The 18,154-nt window shown below is 44.3% G+C and overlaps 2 protein-coding genes across 3 annotated transcripts; both read right to left on the bottom strand.

Annotated features, from left to right (window-relative positions):
• Nucleotides 1-873: 873 nt before the first annotated feature.
• On the bottom strand, nt 874-10,726 carry LOC110229161. Of its 2 annotated transcripts, XM_021028467.1 has the most exons (3): nt 10,518-10,726; nt 10,399-10,453; nt 874-962 (listed from the first exon to the last, which is right to left on the bottom strand). In XM_021028467.1, exons 1-3 carry the CDS (start codon nt 10,665-10,667, stop codon nt 874-876), a joined length of 294 nt encoding a protein of 97 aa, XP_020884126.1. In that variant the 5' UTR covers nt 10,668-10,726. The 2 variants fall into 2 exon arrangements, with proteins under 2 accessions (XP_020884126.1, XP_020884125.1); XM_021028466.1 differs by lacking the exons at nt 10,399-10,453; nt 10,518-10,726 and adding an exon at nt 1,330-1,479 and having other exon boundaries at nt 874-1,263.
• LOC110229162 lies at nt 9,210-10,113 on the bottom strand. The gene has a single exon (XM_021028468.1). The coding sequence runs from the start codon at nt 9,806-9,808 to the stop codon at nt 9,368-9,370; it is 441 nt and encodes a 146-aa protein (XP_020884127.1). The 5' UTR covers nt 9,809-10,113; the 3' UTR covers nt 9,210-9,367.
• Nucleotides 10,727-18,154: the final 7,428 nt, after the last annotated feature.

Below are 18,154 nucleotides of genomic sequence, written 5' to 3'. Positions count from 1 at the left end.
TTTTGTTTTATTTCTTTATTAAAGGAAGAAGGTTCGACTGTGCGAACAAACGAAGCAAATAGAAGGTTCGGCTAAGCGAACATACAAGAAATTGGAAAAAGAACGTTTATTTAAAGGACGGAATGTCCCTCATCGTACACTCCGGACTATGAAAGTCTTATTGACGAGCAGAACACTTCAACTCCTTGACCAGCAAGATCGAGGATTGGCATCATGCAGTCCGGAATTCGAGCAAAGTCAGAGATTCCAAGCTCAATCCACTCTCCGGGGTGAGATTCAAGGATGTGAAGACTTCTTGACACTGTAGTAAGCCTGCGTTGCATCCGGTTAATCCTCTTCCGAAGTTTCCTCTTTTCCGACGTAAGCTTCCGGTGTTGAAGTTCGAGCGCCTCTATGAACGCTGTCGCCGTTCCTTGGTCTCTGATTGGGAGATCCCTGATCAAAGCACATGGGGCTCGGATTTGAGATCTCAAGAAGCCGCGAAGTGGAGGAGGCTGCCTGTTGGGCTCATTTGGAACATCTTCGTTCATCATTCCGATTCTGGAGAAGTCGGGCATAGATTCTGAACAGCGTAGATTGAACTCCATACCTGCTAAAATAAAAAAAGAAGGGTGAGAAGTAAAGGGAAATTGAACCTATAATTTATAGGAACCCCATATCCTTAGCAAGCTGCGGATTCTATCCAAGGAATGGAGTGATTCGCGGAGAGATTCATGCCCTCGAACAGATCCTGCATTAAAAGACGCATCTCCAAGAATATTTGGAAAGAAAGGAAAGTAGCAAATATTTCCATAAATAAAAAGGGGCTGAAGCCCATTACGAGTTTTTAAAAAAAAAAAGGAAAAAAGAAGAAGTGAAGAAATTAAAGAACATTTATGGGAGAGGCTCAGGAACAGGCTCCTTCATCGCCGGTTTAGTCTTCGAAGTGGACGCCTTGTTTTTGGCATCCACTTCGGAACGATCCTGAACGCGTTTTCGGTAGTTGCTGGCCTCCTCCTCCAAGTCCTCTTCCTCTTCACTATCGGATGGAACGGCGAAGACAGGGGCGTTCACGGGACCCAGGACTCCTCTAGCACGGAGATACATCCGAAGCATCTTCGGGATCTCAGCAACGGAATCGAAGTTCCGCCACTCCCATTGAAAGGGATCACTCTCCAAGGCCCGTATCTTCCTTTCCACCCGAGCAATACGAGCCTCGAGCGTCTGCCTTTTGAGACCCAGCCGCTGCCTCTCTTCACACAAGCGACGGTGCTTGTCGGCGACCTAGCATAAAGATGAGTGAATAAGATGAAGCAAAAAGTTTTTAAGTCAAAAAATTTAAATAATTACCTTGTCAATGAAGTCGCAAGCCTCTTTCTTCTCCTTTGAAGGGAAGTGAAAGACGGCGTGAGGAAAGAGAACGCCGGCCGGTTCAAATCCGTCGCCAGATAAGAAAAGTGGGCTGTCGGGGTCGATGGGGGCTACTCCTCCGTTTTCCATTCTCGAAATATTCCTCAAGTAAGATTCTAAAGTCATGTGTAAATAAAGCTTAGAAGTAGGTAAGCCTTTATTTATAATGATTTAGGGTTTGTCTTGGAACCATAAACCTAATAATGGTAGTGTGTCCAAGTAGTTTAAACCAATTTTGGTAATCGAGAAAAGGCAGTTATTGCATTAAAGACGAGCCGTTTTCTTTACTTACAAGAAGGGAAAGCGCAACCGTCGCATTAACTACCAAAGTTTCTAAGGCCCAAGCCCAACAAGTTTATCGAGTTGACTAAACCCGAAGTGGGGAACTCGCTTTAAGCCGAGCTCAGTTCTCGCATTCTAAAGAGAAAGGTCTGATCAGCCTAAAAATCTCGAAAGCATTGCCACAAGGCCACAAAAGGTTAAAAGCGGACTTTGCAAACCCGCATATAATTTTAACCAAACCCCCTTGGGTCACAACCTAGAAAGGTTTAAAAGCCTCCTCAGGCAAATATCTTGTTCAAAAGAAACAATAAAGCCTCCTTAGGCCAAAAATAAATTAAGTCTTAAAGATAAAGGGACAATCCCCAATTTAAAGTGGACACAGCCACTTCGGTCTTCAACCCGCTTGACTTCGAGGCATTCTTTACTGAATCACCTCCTATCAGTGAATCGGGTTTAGACTGGGCAGGTTCAAGTGAGACGGAAGACGTTGTCCTGCCCGCAGCTCCAATGGTACCAGAGGTCACTCCGGAGGTTGGTTGTACCGCGGAGGGTGGCCAGGGAGCTTCATCTGATCAAGCACCAGTCAAGGAGGTGAATGAAACTTTGGTTGCTGAGCCGGAGTCCGGGGTGGAGATTACTCCGTAGTGGCTAGGTATAGAATCAGGGCTTCGGGAAGAGGAAAGGTCAGCCCGCAACCCTTGAAATAAATCTCGTATACACAGAAGTAACCATCGCGATGGTTCTCTGGAGATTCTGTGGGGGAAGCTATTTGCGCTTCCGCCATAATTTCCGGCGGAATCCGGCAAAGCTCTCTCAACCGCTCGAGGGATTGAAGAGTACAAGTGGACCTATAGTGCGGACCGGCAATATCATCAGAGCGGGTGCACTCGTCGTTGCTAGAACGCCTCTCGTCGAAAGACGGAGACTCGAGTCTATCGGAATCGGAAGTCATTGGGAAGAAAGAAAAATTCAAGATCCGGCGAAGAGGGATTTTGGTGAAAAAACGAAGAGAGAGGTTTTGATTAAAGTACAAAAGTAAAAGAAGAGAGTAATGGTGAAAAGAAGTTACCTCAAGCTAATGATGAAACCGCCTCGGAAGTCGTGTGGGAAGTGGGAAGGTTTTTCCCGTTTTAATAGTAATTAATCAATATACGGTCATAATGATGACAGATGTCACTCAGTTAAAAATGGATAGTGCCGAAATTAAAGGAGTGATGAGATTTTCGGCGGGAAATCAGAAAGATTCTCGAGCGCAATCTTTGGCCACTTGAGCATTTCAAGTCCTCCGAATTGGAATAGCACTTCGAAGAACTTGGGGGGCTAATTGTTGGTGTCGGATCCCGCACCAGAAGTACGAGACCTACCAAAGATTGCCACGTAATCAAGATAATGGCCCATAAAGGATGAAGCCCATTGGACCCGTGAGCCGAAGGGATGGTCGAAGTGGTTGTCACCACTTCGAGAATCCGAAGTGACTGCACTGTGACACAAGTTCGGTGTAGAAGACATGGGTAAGTCGGTTCGAGGACGCTTGGGCCAAAAGAGGCGAGGCCCATGAAGATCAGAGTCAACTCAAATTCAAACGTTGAGCATTAAAGTCGAAGAATCAAAACGGACACATTTAAGAAGAAATAATTGTACTTAATTACTCATTTTAATGTCGATTATCTATGTATAAATATAGAGGCCAATGGCCATGTAAAGGGGATCTTCCTCTCAAGAGAGAAATACTATAGCAATTTTCGTATCAATTTATAAGTTTTTACATATTCATTTTTGTCCCTCAAGGATAATCTTTCCCACTTAACAAAATACTTGAGTGTGTGAATCCGACATCCACAAATCCGACATCCACATTTTGGCGCCGTCTGTGGGGATAGAGGATTCTTGAGTGGTCAGATTTTTCTTTACTACATTCCCGAGATAAGCAGCAATGTCCGGAGGAGACGCCGTTGAGACATCATTGGCCGAAACCCTCAAAGCTATGCAGCAAACCATGTCGGACATATCACAAAAGTTCTCAAATGTGGAAAAGGCTGTCGATACGTTGCAAACATCCCATGTATCTCTTAGTCAAAACGTCAATACTATACAAACTCGTGTTCGCTCTTTAAGTGCAGGAAATCCTGTGGGAATCCGAAGGAGGATACTCAACTCACCAAGTTCCGTTGCGCGAAATGAAACCAGCGGACAAACAACTCCTGGTACTACTAATAATGTAGTTCAGCCATTGGATGGAGAGGCACAGCTCGAAGATGAAGCTCAACTTGCAGATCAATACGAGCAGGAAAACCTCGATCAGTTCGAGACTATGAGGAAGGTTAGCCAAGAACTAAAAGAAATGAAGTCAAAGTTCCATCAGGCTACAAGTTCGGAGGCGGATATCAATCGAGCCATTGAAGAAGCTAGGCGAACACCTTTCATCTCGCGAATTGCGAGTTTGAGAATCAGAGATTCCCGGAAGCTCAAGTTGGACGCTTACAGCGGATTGGAGGATCCAAAGAGCTCTCTCGCAGCTTTTCTGATCGCTGCTGGAAGAGTCGAATTGGATGAAGCTGATGAGGATGCAGGTTACTGCAAGCTTTTTTCGGAAAATCTATGCGGCCAAGCTTTAATGTGGTTCACCCAATTAGAGCCGGGTTCGATCAGCAATTTCGACGAGCTATCAGCTGTATTCTTAAAGCAATATTCCATCCTTATGGATAAAAGCGTTTCGGATGCCGATCTTTGGAACTTATCACAGGGATCAAACAAATCACTTCGAGTTTTCATCACCAAGTTCAAAGGAGTGCTGTCAAAGCTCCCAAGAATCTCACAACAATCAGCTTTATCTGCCTTACGAAAAGGATTGCGACATCATTCAAGATTTAAAGAAGATTTAATACTTCATAAACCATACACAATTCAGGATGCACTCTTCCGCGCAAACAACTGGATGGAGGTAGAGGACGAAAAAGAAAATTTTGCCAAAAGAAATAAGCAAGAGAAGCCGGCAATCACCGTCCCTACCAAGAAGTTCGAACCCATGGAGAACAAAGGACCAAAAAAATTTGGGTCGCAACCCTTCAACAGTACCGTCGGAAAGCAATTCCAAGGGAAAGGTAGATCAAACACTTGGGTCCGTGATGAAAGTTTATATTGCGACATTCATAAAGTGACCGGACATTTAACCAAGGATTGTAAAGGCACCTCGCAGAGCTTTGGGCCAGTGGAGATCTTTCCAAATTCGATATAAAAGATTTTGTGAAGGAATACCACGAAGCAAAGGAAAATTCCAAAGATCAAAATTCCAAAAGACCAAGGTTAACCAACGACGAAGAACCAAGGAATTCTAAGGGTAAGATCAATGTTATTCTAGGAGGTTCCAAATTTTTTCGAGATTCGATAAGTTCCATCAAGAAACATAGACGAAATGTCATACTCAAAGCAAGCTTGAGCGAAGAAGTCGATTTTCAAGGTGCATCAATAACATTTGATGAAGAAGAAACGCGGCACCTCGAAAGACCTCATGATGATGCCCTAGTCATTACCCTAGACGTAGCCAACTTTGAAGTATCAAGGATCCTTATATATATACAGGCAGTTCGGTCGACTTGATCTTTTTAAGTACCTTAGAAAGAATGGGAATTAGTCGGGCGGACATAGTAGGACCTCCGTCTCCATTAGTTGCATTCACGAGTGAGTCAGCCATGTCTCTTGGGACAATCAAGCTACCAGTCCTTGCCAAAAAGGTATCGAAGATCGTGGACTTTGTTGTCTTCGATAAGCCCGCAGCTTACAACATCATCCTCGGGACTCCCTGGATTTATCAAATGAAAGCAGTCCCCTCTACATATCAATGTATCAAATTTCCAACATCAAGAGGAGTGGAAACAATTCGGGGAGATCAAGAAGCTTCACGGACGTGTTATCTAGCTAGCCACCGTATGAAGATTCAATAGCAATTAACGAAGCCCGCAAAAGAGGGACTAAGATCAAAATTTCCTAGCGGACAGAAAAAAGATGATGTAGTAATCGAAGTGGTATTGGAAGAAGACAAACCGGACCAGAAAATTCGAATTGGGGCAACTTTGACTGGCCAAATAAAAGAAGCTTTGATCGAACTCTTGAGGAAAAACAAAACATCGTTTGCGTGGTCAGCGGCGGACATGCCTGGCATAAATCCAAGTGTAATTTGTCATGAACTAAACGTGGATCCGAGCTTCAAACCGGTGAAACAAAAAAGAATAAAGCTTGGAGTAGAGCGAGCAAAAATAGTAAATGACGAAGTGGATAAACTTTTGAAGATAGGGTCCATAAGAGAAGTGCAATACCCAGAGTTGGTAGCAAACACTGTCGTTGTCAAGAAGAAGAATGGGAAAGATAGGGTTTGCATCGACTTCACAGACCTAAATAAAGCATGTCCCAAAGACAGTTTCCCGCTGCCACATATAGACCGACTTGTAGAGTCCACCGCTGGGAACGAGCTGTTAACATTCATGGACGCCTTCTCGGGTTATAATCAAATAATGATGAACCCCGAAGACCAAGAAAAAACGTCATTTATCACTGATAGAGGCATCTATTGTTACAAGGTAATGCCTTTTGGTTTGAAAAATGCAGGAGCAACTTATCAACGGTTGGTTAACAAAATGTTCCATAATCATCTCGGGAAGACAATGGAAGTCTACATAGATGATATGTTGGTTAAATCGTTAAAGAAAGAAGATCACATTAAGCATTTAGAGGAATGTTTTGATATTCTCAATAAATATCAAATGAAGCTGAACCCGGCGAAGTGTACATTCGGAGTCCCATCCGGAGAATTTCTTGGCTATATTGTGACAGAAAGAGGGATTGAAGCCAATCCAAATCAAATTAACGCTTTTCTAAATATGCCATCTCCAAGATACTTCAAGGAAGTACAACGGTTGACTGGGCGAATCGCGGCTTTGAATCATTTCGTCTCTAGATCAACAGATAAGTCATTACCTTTCTACCAAATTCTAAAAGGAAACAAAAGATTCCTTTGGGACGAGAAGTGTGAAGAAGCTTTTGGGCAGCTTAAGGCATACTTAACCACTCCACCTATACTCTCCAAACCAGAAGCGGATGAAAAACTTTATTTGTACGTGTCGGTTTCAAACCATGCGGTTAGTGGAGTCTTGGTTCGGGAGGACCGCGGGGAACAGAAACCAATTTATTATGTAAGTAAGTCAATGATAGATCCGGAAACCAGATACACAATGATGGAAAAACTCGCACTCGCGGTGGTGACTTCGGCTCGGAAGCTGCGCTCATATTTTCAATCCCATCCGGTTAAAGTATTAACCAACCAACCACTCCGAACAATACTTCATAGTCCAAGTCAGTCCGGACGTTTGGCAAAATGGGCGGTGGAATTAAGCGAGTACGATATAGAATTCAAAAGCCGGATCAGTATGAAGGCTCAGGTTTTAGCAGACTTCTTGACCGAGCTACCAATACTTGGAACGATAGAGCAACCGGAGAACCAAACTTGGAAGTTACATGTAGATGGGTCTTCAACAAAGCAAGGATCCGGAGTGGGAATCAAGTTGAGTCTCCAACATCAGAAATTCTAGAACAGTCATTCCGGTTGTTATTCAATGCCTCCAACAATGAGGCAGAATACGAAGCCTGATTGCCGGACTTCGATTGGCACAAGGAGTTGGAGCTAAGGAAATAGTGGCTTATTGTGATTCACAATTAGTAGTTAACCAGTTTAATGGAGACTATGAAGCCAAGGACTCAAGAATGGAAGCGTACCTCGAAGTGGTGAAGGATCTATCTAAAAATTTCTCGAAATTCGAATTAATCCGCATACCTCGGGGGGAGAATACAACTGCGGACGCACTTGCCGCATTGGCGTCAACATCAGATCCTGAGTTGAAAAGAGTTATTCCAGTGGAATGCATTTCGGAGCGAAGTATTCAAGACAACAAAGAAACCCTCGTCGTTACAAGGTCTCGAGCAGCGGCACGTGACCGTGGCGAACTAGAGATCGAACCTCCGCCCAACAAACGGAGGAAGTCAAGGGGATCAAACACATCTAACAAGGAACCCGTTGTCTTAGCAGAAGATGTGATTCCAGAAATGATATTAGAAACCGGGCCGTTAATCGAGGAGGATGTTCTTGAACCAAACGAACATCCCGAACCGGAGCCACGAGTATTTCACAAGGTTGACCAAATTCCGGCTAAAGACTGGGGGGCTGACTAGAGCGAGCCAATCAAGCACTACATCAAGACAGGCGAGCTCCCAAAGAATAAGTGGCAGGCCAGGAAAATGAAAATCGTTAGCGCAAAATTTTGTCTATCAAAGGATGCATTATATAGACGAGGTGTCAGTGACCCTTACCTATTATGCATTTTTGGGCCCGAAGTCGAAATCGTCATAAGCGAAGTGCATGAAGGATTATGTGGGAGTCATTCATCAGGAAGAGCTATGGCTTTTAAAGTTAAAAGAATGGGATACTATTGGCCCACTATGATCACGGATTGTGTTAAATTTGCCCAAAGATGTAAGCGCTGCCAACTCCATGCACCATTTATCCATCAACCTTCGGAGTTATACTCTTCCATCTCCGCCCCGTACCCGTTTATGAGATGGTCAATGGACATCATTGGACCATTGCACAGATCAACTCGAGGTGTATAGGTCTTGACGGACTACTTTTCGAAGTGGATTGAAGCTGAGGCATATGTTGGCATCAAGGATTCAGCGGTAAAGGCTTTCATTTGGAAGAATATTATATGTCGACATGGAGTTCCATATGAAATAGTCACCGATAACGGGCCACAATTCATTTCACAAGAGTTTGATGCCTTTTGTGCGGACTGGGGAATCAAAGTCAATTACTCTACTCCACGATATCCGCAAGGAAACGGTCAAGCTGAAGCTGCGAACAAGACGATATTGAGCAATCTCAAGAAACGTTTGAATCATCTAAAGGGAGGATGGTACGAAGAACTCCAACCCGTCCTATGGGCCTATCGTACAACCCCTAGGCGACCTACCGGAGAAACTCCATTCTCTTTGGTTTATGGCATGGAGGCAGTAGTACCAGCTGAACTCAACGTGCCCGGACTTCGCCGAACAGAAGCACCATTAAATGAGGAAGAAAATTCAGTAATGCTTAATGATTCACTAGATACCATAAATGAAATGCGTGATCAAGCTTTGATTCGGATTCAGAATTACCAGCAGGCAGCAGCCCGATATTACAATTCTAAAGTTAAAAGTAGGCCGTTCTTCGTGGGAGATTATGTGTTAAGGCGCGTCTTTGACAACAAAAAAGAAGAAGGTGCCGGTAAACTCGGTATTAATTGGGAAGGACCTTACATTATTACCGAAGTGGTTCGGAACGGTGTTTATAGGTTGAAAGACTTAGAAGACAGTCCAGTCAAGCGACCTTGGAATGTGATCAACCTAAAGAAGTTTTATGTTTAAAAGCTACATGCATTTTTTATGTACATGAACTACGGTGTGGCTTGATCCCGAAACGGGTACGTAGGCAGCTCGGAAACGAGTTCAGCTATTAATAAAAGTTTATTTTATTTCTTTATTAAAGGAAAGGGTTCGACTGAGCGAACAACTGAAGCAAGTAAAGGTTCGGTTATGCGAACATACAAGAGATTGGAAGCAAAACATTTATTCAAACGAACAAGACAAAGTGTCGATCTTCGCACACTTCGAGTTAGGAAAACCCTCCCGGAGAGCAGAACACTTGAACTCCTTGACCAGCAAGATCAAGAACTAGCACCATACAATCCGGGATACGAGCAAATTCGGAGATTCCGAGCTCAATCCACTCTCCGGGGTGAGAACTAAGGATGTGAAGATCCCTTGATATCGCAGTGACCCTGCGCTGCATTCGATGAATCTTCTTCCGAAGTTTTTTCTTTTCCAGCGATAGCTTCCTGTGTTGAATTGCGAGCGCTTTGATAAAGGCCATCGCAATCTCCCGGTCTCTATCTGGAAGGTTCTTGATCAAAGCGCATGGAGCTTGGATCTGAGATCTGAAAAAGCCGCGAACTGGAGAAGATCGTCTACTTGGAACATCTGGAACATCTTCATCCATCATTCCGATCCTAGAGAAGTCCGGCATAGACTCTGAACATCGAAGGTTAAAATCCATATCTGCAGAAGTAAGAAGAATAGTGAGAAGTAAAGGGAAGTTGAAGCTGTAATTTATAGGGACTTCATATCCCTAGCAAGCAGCAGATTCAGCCCGGAAATGGAGTGATTTGCGGCAAGATTTATGCCCTTAAACCAATCCTGCATTAAAAGACGCATCTCCGAGAATATTTGAAGGGAAAGGAAAGTTGCAAATGTTTCCATAAATAAAAGGGCCGAAGCCCATTATGAGTTCAAAGTGAGTGGAAAGGTTAGAGAACATTTATGGAAGAGGCTCAGGAACAGGCTCCTTCATCGCCGTTTTAGTTTTCGAAGTAGACGCCTTGTTCTTGGCGTCCACCTCGGAACAATCCCGAACGCGTTTCCGACTGGTACTGGCCTCCTCTTCGTCTTCTTCCTCGCTATCAGATGGAACGGTATGGACCAGAGCATTCACAGGACCCGGAACTCCTCTAGCACGGAGATACATCCGAAGCATCTTCGGGATCTCAGCAACAGAATCGAAGTTCCGCCATTCCCATTGAAAGGGATCACTTTCCAAAGGCCGTATCTTCCTCTCCACCCGAGCAATGCGAGCCTCGAGTGTTTGCCTTTTGAGGCCTAGCCGCTGTCTCTCTTCACACAAGCGACGGTGTTTGTCGGCGACCTAGCATAAAGATGAATGAATAAGATGAAACAAAAGTTTTTAATCAAAGACGACAGATATTAACCTTGTCAATAAAGTCGCAAGCCTCTTTCTTCTCCTTTGAAGGAAAGTGAAAGATGGCGTGAGGGAAAAGAACGCCGGCCGGTTCAAAGCCATCGCCAGACAAGAATAGTGGGCTGCCGGGATCAATAGGAGCTATGTTTTCGTTCTCCATTAATATGATATTATGAAGTTTCTTGAGGAAAGATCAAAGCCGGACAAACTCCTATTTATAATAGGGTTAAGGTTTTCCTCAGGAATGAAAATTCAATAATGGTGGCGTGCCCTAGCGGTTTAAACCATTTTTGGAAAATCGAGAAAAGACAATTATTGCATTAAAGACGAGCTGCTTTTCCTACTTTCAATAAATAAGAAGGGAAAAAGCAACCGTCGCATTAACTACAAAAGTTTCTAAGGCTCAAGCCCAATAAATTTGCCGAGTTGACTAAACCCAAAGTGGGGAAATCGCGTTAAGCCGAGCTCAGTTCTCGCATTCTAAAGAGAAAGGTCTGATCAGCCTAAAAATCTCGAAAGCATAACCACAAGGCCACAAAAGATTAAAAGCGGACTTTGCAAACCCGCACATAGTTTTAACCAAACCCCCTTGGGGTCAAAACATAGAAAGGTTTAAAAGCCTCCTCAGGCAAATATCTTGTTCAAAAGAAATAATAAAGCCTCCTTAGGCAAAAACGAGTTCGAAATTAAGTTTTAAAATAAATGGGACAATTCCCAATTTAAAGTGGACGCAGCCACTACGGAGTAACAGCCACATTGGACTCCGGTTCGGCAGTCGAAATTTCATTCGCCTCCTTGGCTGGTGCTTGGTCAGATGGAGCTCCTGGTCCGCCCTCCACAGTACAACCATCCTCCGGAGTGACCTCCGGTGCAGCAAGAACTTCGGGTAGGACGACATCCTCCGCCTCACTTGAACCTAGGAAGGACAGTTCCAGTCAATTTAAAAAAAAAAAAAAAAACATAAGGTGAGAAAAAGGTAGTAAGTGTCAGGAGCCAAGCATTACCTGCCCAGTCTAGACCCGATTCACTTATAGGAGGCGATTCAGTGAAGAATTCCTCGAAGTCCTGCGGGTTGAAGGTCGAAGTGGGAAGAGCTGCCAAGCGACTCCGCTTTTCAGAAAGATTAGCCGACAGTTCGGTCCTTTATTGCTCCTCGGAGAAATCTGTATCATGGATTTGATCCAACAGAATCAGGTTGCTCTCGTGCTCTTTGATGTCTGATTCCAAATCTGACCTAGCTTTCTCGGTCTGCATGAAGCGGATGGCCCCTTGGATCAACTCCATCCCACGTCCCTTAACTTCCTTTCTGGCTTTCGATGCCGACCTTGCCAACTCGGAATCACGCAATTTGGCAATCGCCTTGTACTTCGCGTTAAGCTCAATGAGTTGGTTATTCAGGGTATCGGCGGTTGATTCGGATTCGTGAAGCCTACCCTGAACACCAGAAAGCTCATCCTGGAGTTTGAAATTTTGGTCGTACTGGTCCTGCAGCTCCCCCTTAATCTTTGTCAGCTCGGATGTTAGACTGTCGACCTTGTCCTCCAGATCGTGCTTAGAGCCGGTAGAAGAGCTTAGTTCAGCCTCAAGAGCAGAAAGTTTTTTCTTCCACGCGTCAATCTCCTTTTCCCGACCAAGGACCAGCCCCTCATAATGTTCAATCATGTCATTAAGCTCACCGTTAGCCTACCATTATGCATGAAATCGAGATGGTGAGGCATTTCGATGAACGGCAGCACAATCAGAAAAATAAAGCGGAACTAACCCGAGATGAATGATGAGCATGAAGCAAATAGCGTTCACGAATCGCAGGGCGCCACTTGTCGAAGTCTAGCAAGATCGAACCCGATCGGGGCTTGAAGCATCGGAAGACGCTGCCTTCTTTCTCCATAGCTGCGAAGGGGGAAGAGTTGTAAAAATTGGAATCTGAATAGAGATAAAAACTTTTAAGTATGTATAAATCACCAGACCTGAAAGCGATTTGACTTGAGGAACAAGAACAGGCTTTGACCTCGAGGAAGCATCTCCAGATTCAGAATCTCCCTTTTTAGGAGATACGCTCCGGACAGTCTTTTCGTTGTCAGGCTGGGAAGAGGAAGACATATCAACCGGTCGAGGAGGACCCATTGGTTCAGTAGAAGGGGATGATCGAGGTGAACGGTCAGTCCGGGCCCTTGACTTCTCCCTTCGCGGGGAAGAATCACTACGAGAAGACTTGTCTCTCTTCCTGCGAACCAAATTCTTAAGTGGTTCATTGCTAAAATCATCTCGGGGAGGACGAGGTGAATCACGGCGAGGAGATCGGTCCCTCCGAGGAGAACGTGCGTCACGACGAGGAGTTAACCTAAAAGAAGCGACGGATCTGGCTCCTTCAGAGCTGCCGTCATCAACCAGCATGGTCCTACTCTAGTCCTTCTTATCTATAGAAGCTGCAATAAACTCTTTCTTCCCCTCACAAGCCTCAGCTATCGGCTTGGAGAGCACCTTACGCTTGGCCGCAAGGGCCCGAGATGACATCCCCTGAGTTGAGGGAGGATGCGGAAGTTGGTGAAGTTGACCTGGGGGACTCATTCTGAGCCTGTGGTTGGCTTCTAAAAATCGTTCAAGAGTGAAAGAATTCCAAAGGGTTTCCCCTTCGAGAATTATTTTGAAGAATTCAACGAATGCGTCAGATGGGAGAGTCGGAGCGACGAAAGCTGCGAAATGAAACAACGGTTTTAGTCAATAAAGATAATAAAACAACCGGGTAAGAAATGGGCGACCTAATCTCTACCAGGTTTCGCAGACCACTTCGAAGGAAGAAAATCTGCAAGATTTCCAATCGAAGCGGGAGTTTTCTTAATCAGAAACCAAGGATGGTGCCAATTTTCATCCTTATTCGGAAGATGCGAAATGATGTTCCTGTTGGCGTTTGGATATGCCGAGAAATACCCCATTTTCTTCGATGAACTTCTCACGCTTAGAAGCTCATTTAGCTCAGTGACTACGATAACGTATCCGGCCTCCGCCGCGATTGTTATAATTCCAAGGATAGTACGAAGAAGATTAGGGGTAATTAAGGAAGAGCAATTTCAAGAGCCGCTAGGTATCGAACTAGGGCTTCGGGAAGGGGAAAGGTCAGCCCGCAACCTTTAAAATAGATCTCGTATACATAGAAGTAGCCGTCGCGGTGGCTTTCTGGGGATTCCGTAGGATCAGCTATCTGCGCCTCCGCCATAATTCCCGGTGGGATTCGGCAGAGCTCCTTCAATCGTTCAAGGGATTGAAGGGTGCAGGTGGATCTATAGTGCGGATCGGCAATATCATTAGGGCGGGTGCACTCATCATTGCTAGAACGCCTCTCATCGAAAGACGGAGACTCGGGTCTATCGGAATCGGAAGTCATTGGGAAGAATGAAAAATTCAAGTTTCGGAAAAAGAAAATTTTGAGAGAGAAGTAGAAGGAGTTTTAACCACAAAGATCAAGAGTAGAAGTAATAATGAAAAAGAAGGTTACCTCACGCAAGCTAGGTGATAAAGATGGAACCGTCTTGGGAATCGTGGAAGAAGTGGGAAGGTTTTTTCCCGCTTTAATAGTAAATAATCGATATACGGTCATAATGGCGACAGATGTCACGCGACTAAGTATGGGCAGCGCCGAAATTAAAGGACTGATGGGATCTTGGCGGGAAAAAATCAGAAGATTCCTCGGAACGCAATCTTTGGTCATTAAAGCATTTGAAGTCCTCCGAATTGGAATAGCACTTCGAAGAACTTGGGGGGCTAATTGTTGGTGTCGGATCCCGCACCAGAAGTCCGATACCAACCAAAGATTGCCACGTAGTCAAGATAATGGCCCATAAAGGATAGAGCCCATTGGACCCGTGAGCTGAAGGAACGGTCGAAGTGGTTATCACCACTTCGAGGATCCGAAGTGACTGCGCTTCGACATGGGTTCGGTGTAGAAGACACGGGTAAGTCGGTTCAAGGACACTTGGGCCAAAAGGCGAGGCCCATGAAGATCAGAGTCAACTCAAATTCAAACGTTGAGCATTAAAGTCAAAGATCAAAACGGACACATTTAAGAAGGGATAATTGTACTTAATTATTCATTTTAATGTCGTTTCTCTATGTATAAATATAAAGGCCAATGGCCATGTAAAGGGAATATCTCTCTCTCGAGCAAGAAATACTATAGCAATTTTTGTAGCAATTCATAAGCCTTTTACATTCTTATTTTTTGTCCCTCAAGAATAATCTTTCCTATTTAATAAAAAATACTTGAGTGTGTGAATCCGACATCCACAAACCCCACTGGTCTAAGTCCCACGATAGAGATTGGGGATCGTACATTTCCCTTAGTTCACGCTGGCCGAATCAAGCTCTTGGCTCATTGGTCCATCCGTCCTCCAAACGTACGCCCCTTCGGTTTCACGGTGGACGATCAGGCCCTCGGCTTATCGAGCCATCCATGTTTTTGATTCGGTCATTTATCACTACGACCGCCCATGGTTTATTAACCGTTTACCTCTCCGGTCCATGGTGGTCGGTAAATCCTTCGGCTTATCGATCCATCCATGCGATCCGAACAATATCATTATCACACCCAAGCGTCCGTGGATTCATCCATCGGATTATCGTAGGCTAGCCCATGAAATCATTCGTCCGTCGGCCTTTGGTTTGCTCGCGGGTCCAACATCCTTTTTATCCATTGGTTCTCACCGTGGACTTTCCCGTTGGTTATCCGTCGAGTTACCATTGGTCTTACCGACTTTCGATCGTTTTCACCAAGGTTACGACATTTGTTTCATAAAGGCGGCCGCGATATTTGATCCTTACATTGAGAACCACGTGCCTTACCCATTCTCGGTGCTTTCTCCCTTTCTCGGTGAGATTGCATCCATGAGCGACCATTGGGTGTGTTTGGTTGAACTTATCCTCGTGCTTCCTCGAACACCTTTCCCCTAAACACCTTTCCGATTAACTTCCCGTTAATCTTATCATTCCATCGGTCTATCTTTGGATTAGTCATGACTTCCATATCGACAATCTGAGATTTACTGATCCCTTTCATTTTTGTGTCCTTCCCTCGACGATCTGATTTGTCGGACGATCCATCGATCTCATAATCGAGCTATCGATCCGAACCATCAATCGAATCGTCAAACTCTCCGGCGGTTTCCATCGAATCTCGACGAGCAATCCGCCTATCCCGGTCGGTTGATCCGTCGATCAGATGGTGAGACGGTCCATCCGATCCGTCTCTTTGTTAAATCCAATCCGTCTGTCCGACGATCGGTCTGTCCGATCTGATCCGTCCGACGATCGGTCTATCCGATCTGATCCGTCCGATGATCGGTCTGTCTGATCCGATTCGTCTTTACGATGATCGGTCCATCCCATCCATCCCTTCAATACATTCCATCGAACCATTGGATTGGGAGGTAGCATGCGCAATAGTTCGATCAAGGCTCGGAGAATCCTTTCCGATTTTCGAGATATTCGCCGAGTCGCACCCCCTTTCCGACCAATAATTTCGTAGAGTGTTTTGGGACTCGTTTTAGATTTTGATGGTGATCTGAAATGTCTTGGACGTCCACCCTTTATATAGGGCCGAATGATTGGCTTTCCAAAGCATCACATTCGTTCCTCGCACCCTTCCGAAGGGTTGTGTATTTTCGATCGTAACCGCTCAGCCTTAAGCACCTTTTGACCGAGACATTAGTTCTTCGGTAACCGCTCGGCCTTAAGCACCTTTTAGCCGAGACATCCTTTCACCTCCGAGCTACCACAGTCCACCAGCTCGAGTGTCAGTTGACCGGACCACCCAGCTGGGTCAATACTCAGTCAGCTCACCAAGCTCGATTGAGATATTGGTCATCTCACCTAGCTGAGCTAGCTAGTCTTCCAGCTGGTTTAGCTCACCTAGCTGAGCTAGCTAGTTCATCCAGCTTGTCCAGCTCACTTAGCTAGATTAGCTCGGACAGTTTTGTCCGTTATTTTCGGCTAAGTCTTTCGGTCCGTTTCTCGGCCTTGACTACGCCATTCCTAATCTTTCCATGATCATTTCCCCATGATCACTAGATTATCCTGAAAATGTATAAGTCATCTACCCTTTTCAAGACTTAAACGTTTCATTCCTTCGTTGGGTTAACTTACTCATTGGTCTTTCTCGACCATGATCTAGTTTTCCCTAAAACAAACCGGCCCCCTTTAGGATCGTGGGACGCGGACGTTACAATATGTTTCCTCATAATCAATCCCGGGTCTTTGAGAAAATCATTGGGCTACGAGACGAGTCTTGTATCTCGTAATTTCATTTTCCTCATTTCGTTTTCTAACGAAAACCCATTTGTATCCAACCGGTCTCACATCTTCAAGTGTGAGTACAATAGGTCCGAATACATTTTTCTTATTGAGCGAATCAAGTTCGACTTGTATTGTATCTTTCCATTTTATCCAGTCATGTCTCTTTTGACATTCATATACCGACTTTAGTTCTGGATCCTCATTTTTCTCATCAATTTCCTTTGACAAAAGGTATGAGAAAACGTCATTAACATCATCCATTTTATTTCGATCCCAGAACTTTCAATTATGGATATAGTTGATAGAAATCTCATGATTTCCTTTAGGCTCTTGATGCTCATCATTGTCATTAGACTCATTATTCGTTTCTTCCAAAGTGCTTTCTGCTATTTTGAGAATATCATGCTTTTCAACTTTCTTTCATTTTCTAGGATTTTTATCCTTACCACCAACTGGTCTACCACGTTTCAAACGTGTTTTAAACTCACGTGTATCATCTGCTCCTCCACGTTTTTGTGGTATTTCAATTCGAGCAGGAACATTTGCAGCTGGTATATATGATTTAGTTACCGTTTTGGTATCTGCAAAAGCATCGGAAAGTTGATTTGCTATACTTTGCAAATGTACAATTTGTCGAACTTCTATTTCTGACTGTTTTGTTGGAGGGTCAAGGTGTAACAGGGTTGGTACACACCATTTGATTTCTTTTCCTACTTGATTATTTTCTCCCCTAGAACCGGGAATACTTTCTCATCAAAATGACAATCGGCAAAACGTGCCGTAAAGACATCACCAGTCTGCGGTTTTAGGTATCTTATAATTGATGGAAAATCACAGCCAATATATATTCCCAATCTTCTTTATGGTCCCATATTTGTACGTTGTGGTGGTGCTATAGGCACATACACCGCACAACCAAAAATTCTTAGATGGGATATATTTGGTTCTCGACCAAATGCTAACTATAGTGGGAAGTATTTATGGTATGCACTTGGTCTTATCCGAATGAGTGCTTCTGCATGCAAAATGACATGTCCCCATACAGAGGTTGGAAGTTTTGATCTCATGATCAATGGTCTTGCAATCAATTGCAGACGTTTAATTAATGATTCCGCCAAGCCATTTTGTGTATGAACATGAGCTACAGGATGGTCAACTTCAATTCCCGTTATCATACAATAATCATTGAATGCTTGGGATATGAATTCATCAGCGTTGTCTAGTCTAACTCTCTTAATAGAATAATCAGAGAACTGAGCTCTTAATTTGATTATCTGAGTTATAAATCTCGCAAATGCCAAATTTTGAGATAACAATAGACAAACATGTGACCATCTGCTAGATGCATCAATCATTACCATA

Source organism: Arabidopsis lyrata (assembly GCF_000004255.2).
Source record: "Arabidopsis lyrata subsp. lyrata unplaced genomic scaffold ARALYscaffold_4, whole genome shotgun sequence".
Lineage (NCBI taxonomy): Eukaryota > Viridiplantae > Streptophyta > Magnoliopsida > Brassicales > Brassicaceae > Arabidopsis > Arabidopsis lyrata.
The sequence above is the reverse complement of the archived record's forward strand: the minus strand, read 5'-3'. Positions and strand labels throughout refer to the sequence as shown.

Excerpts from the sequence above, each read along its gene's own strand:
- LOC110229161 (XM_021028466.1), bottom strand. The coding sequence starts at position 1,479 with ATGGAAAACGGAGGAGTAGCCCCCATCGACCCCGACAGCCCACTTTTC. Across the intron at positions 1,264-1,329 it reads CTTGCGACTTCATTGACAAG|GTCGCCGACAAGCACCGTCG; the intron begins GTAATTATTTAA and ends TCTTTATGCTAG.
- LOC110229162 (XM_021028468.1), bottom strand. The coding sequence starts at position 9,808 with ATGGATTTTAACCTTCGATGTTCAGAGTCTATGCCGGACTTCTCTAGG.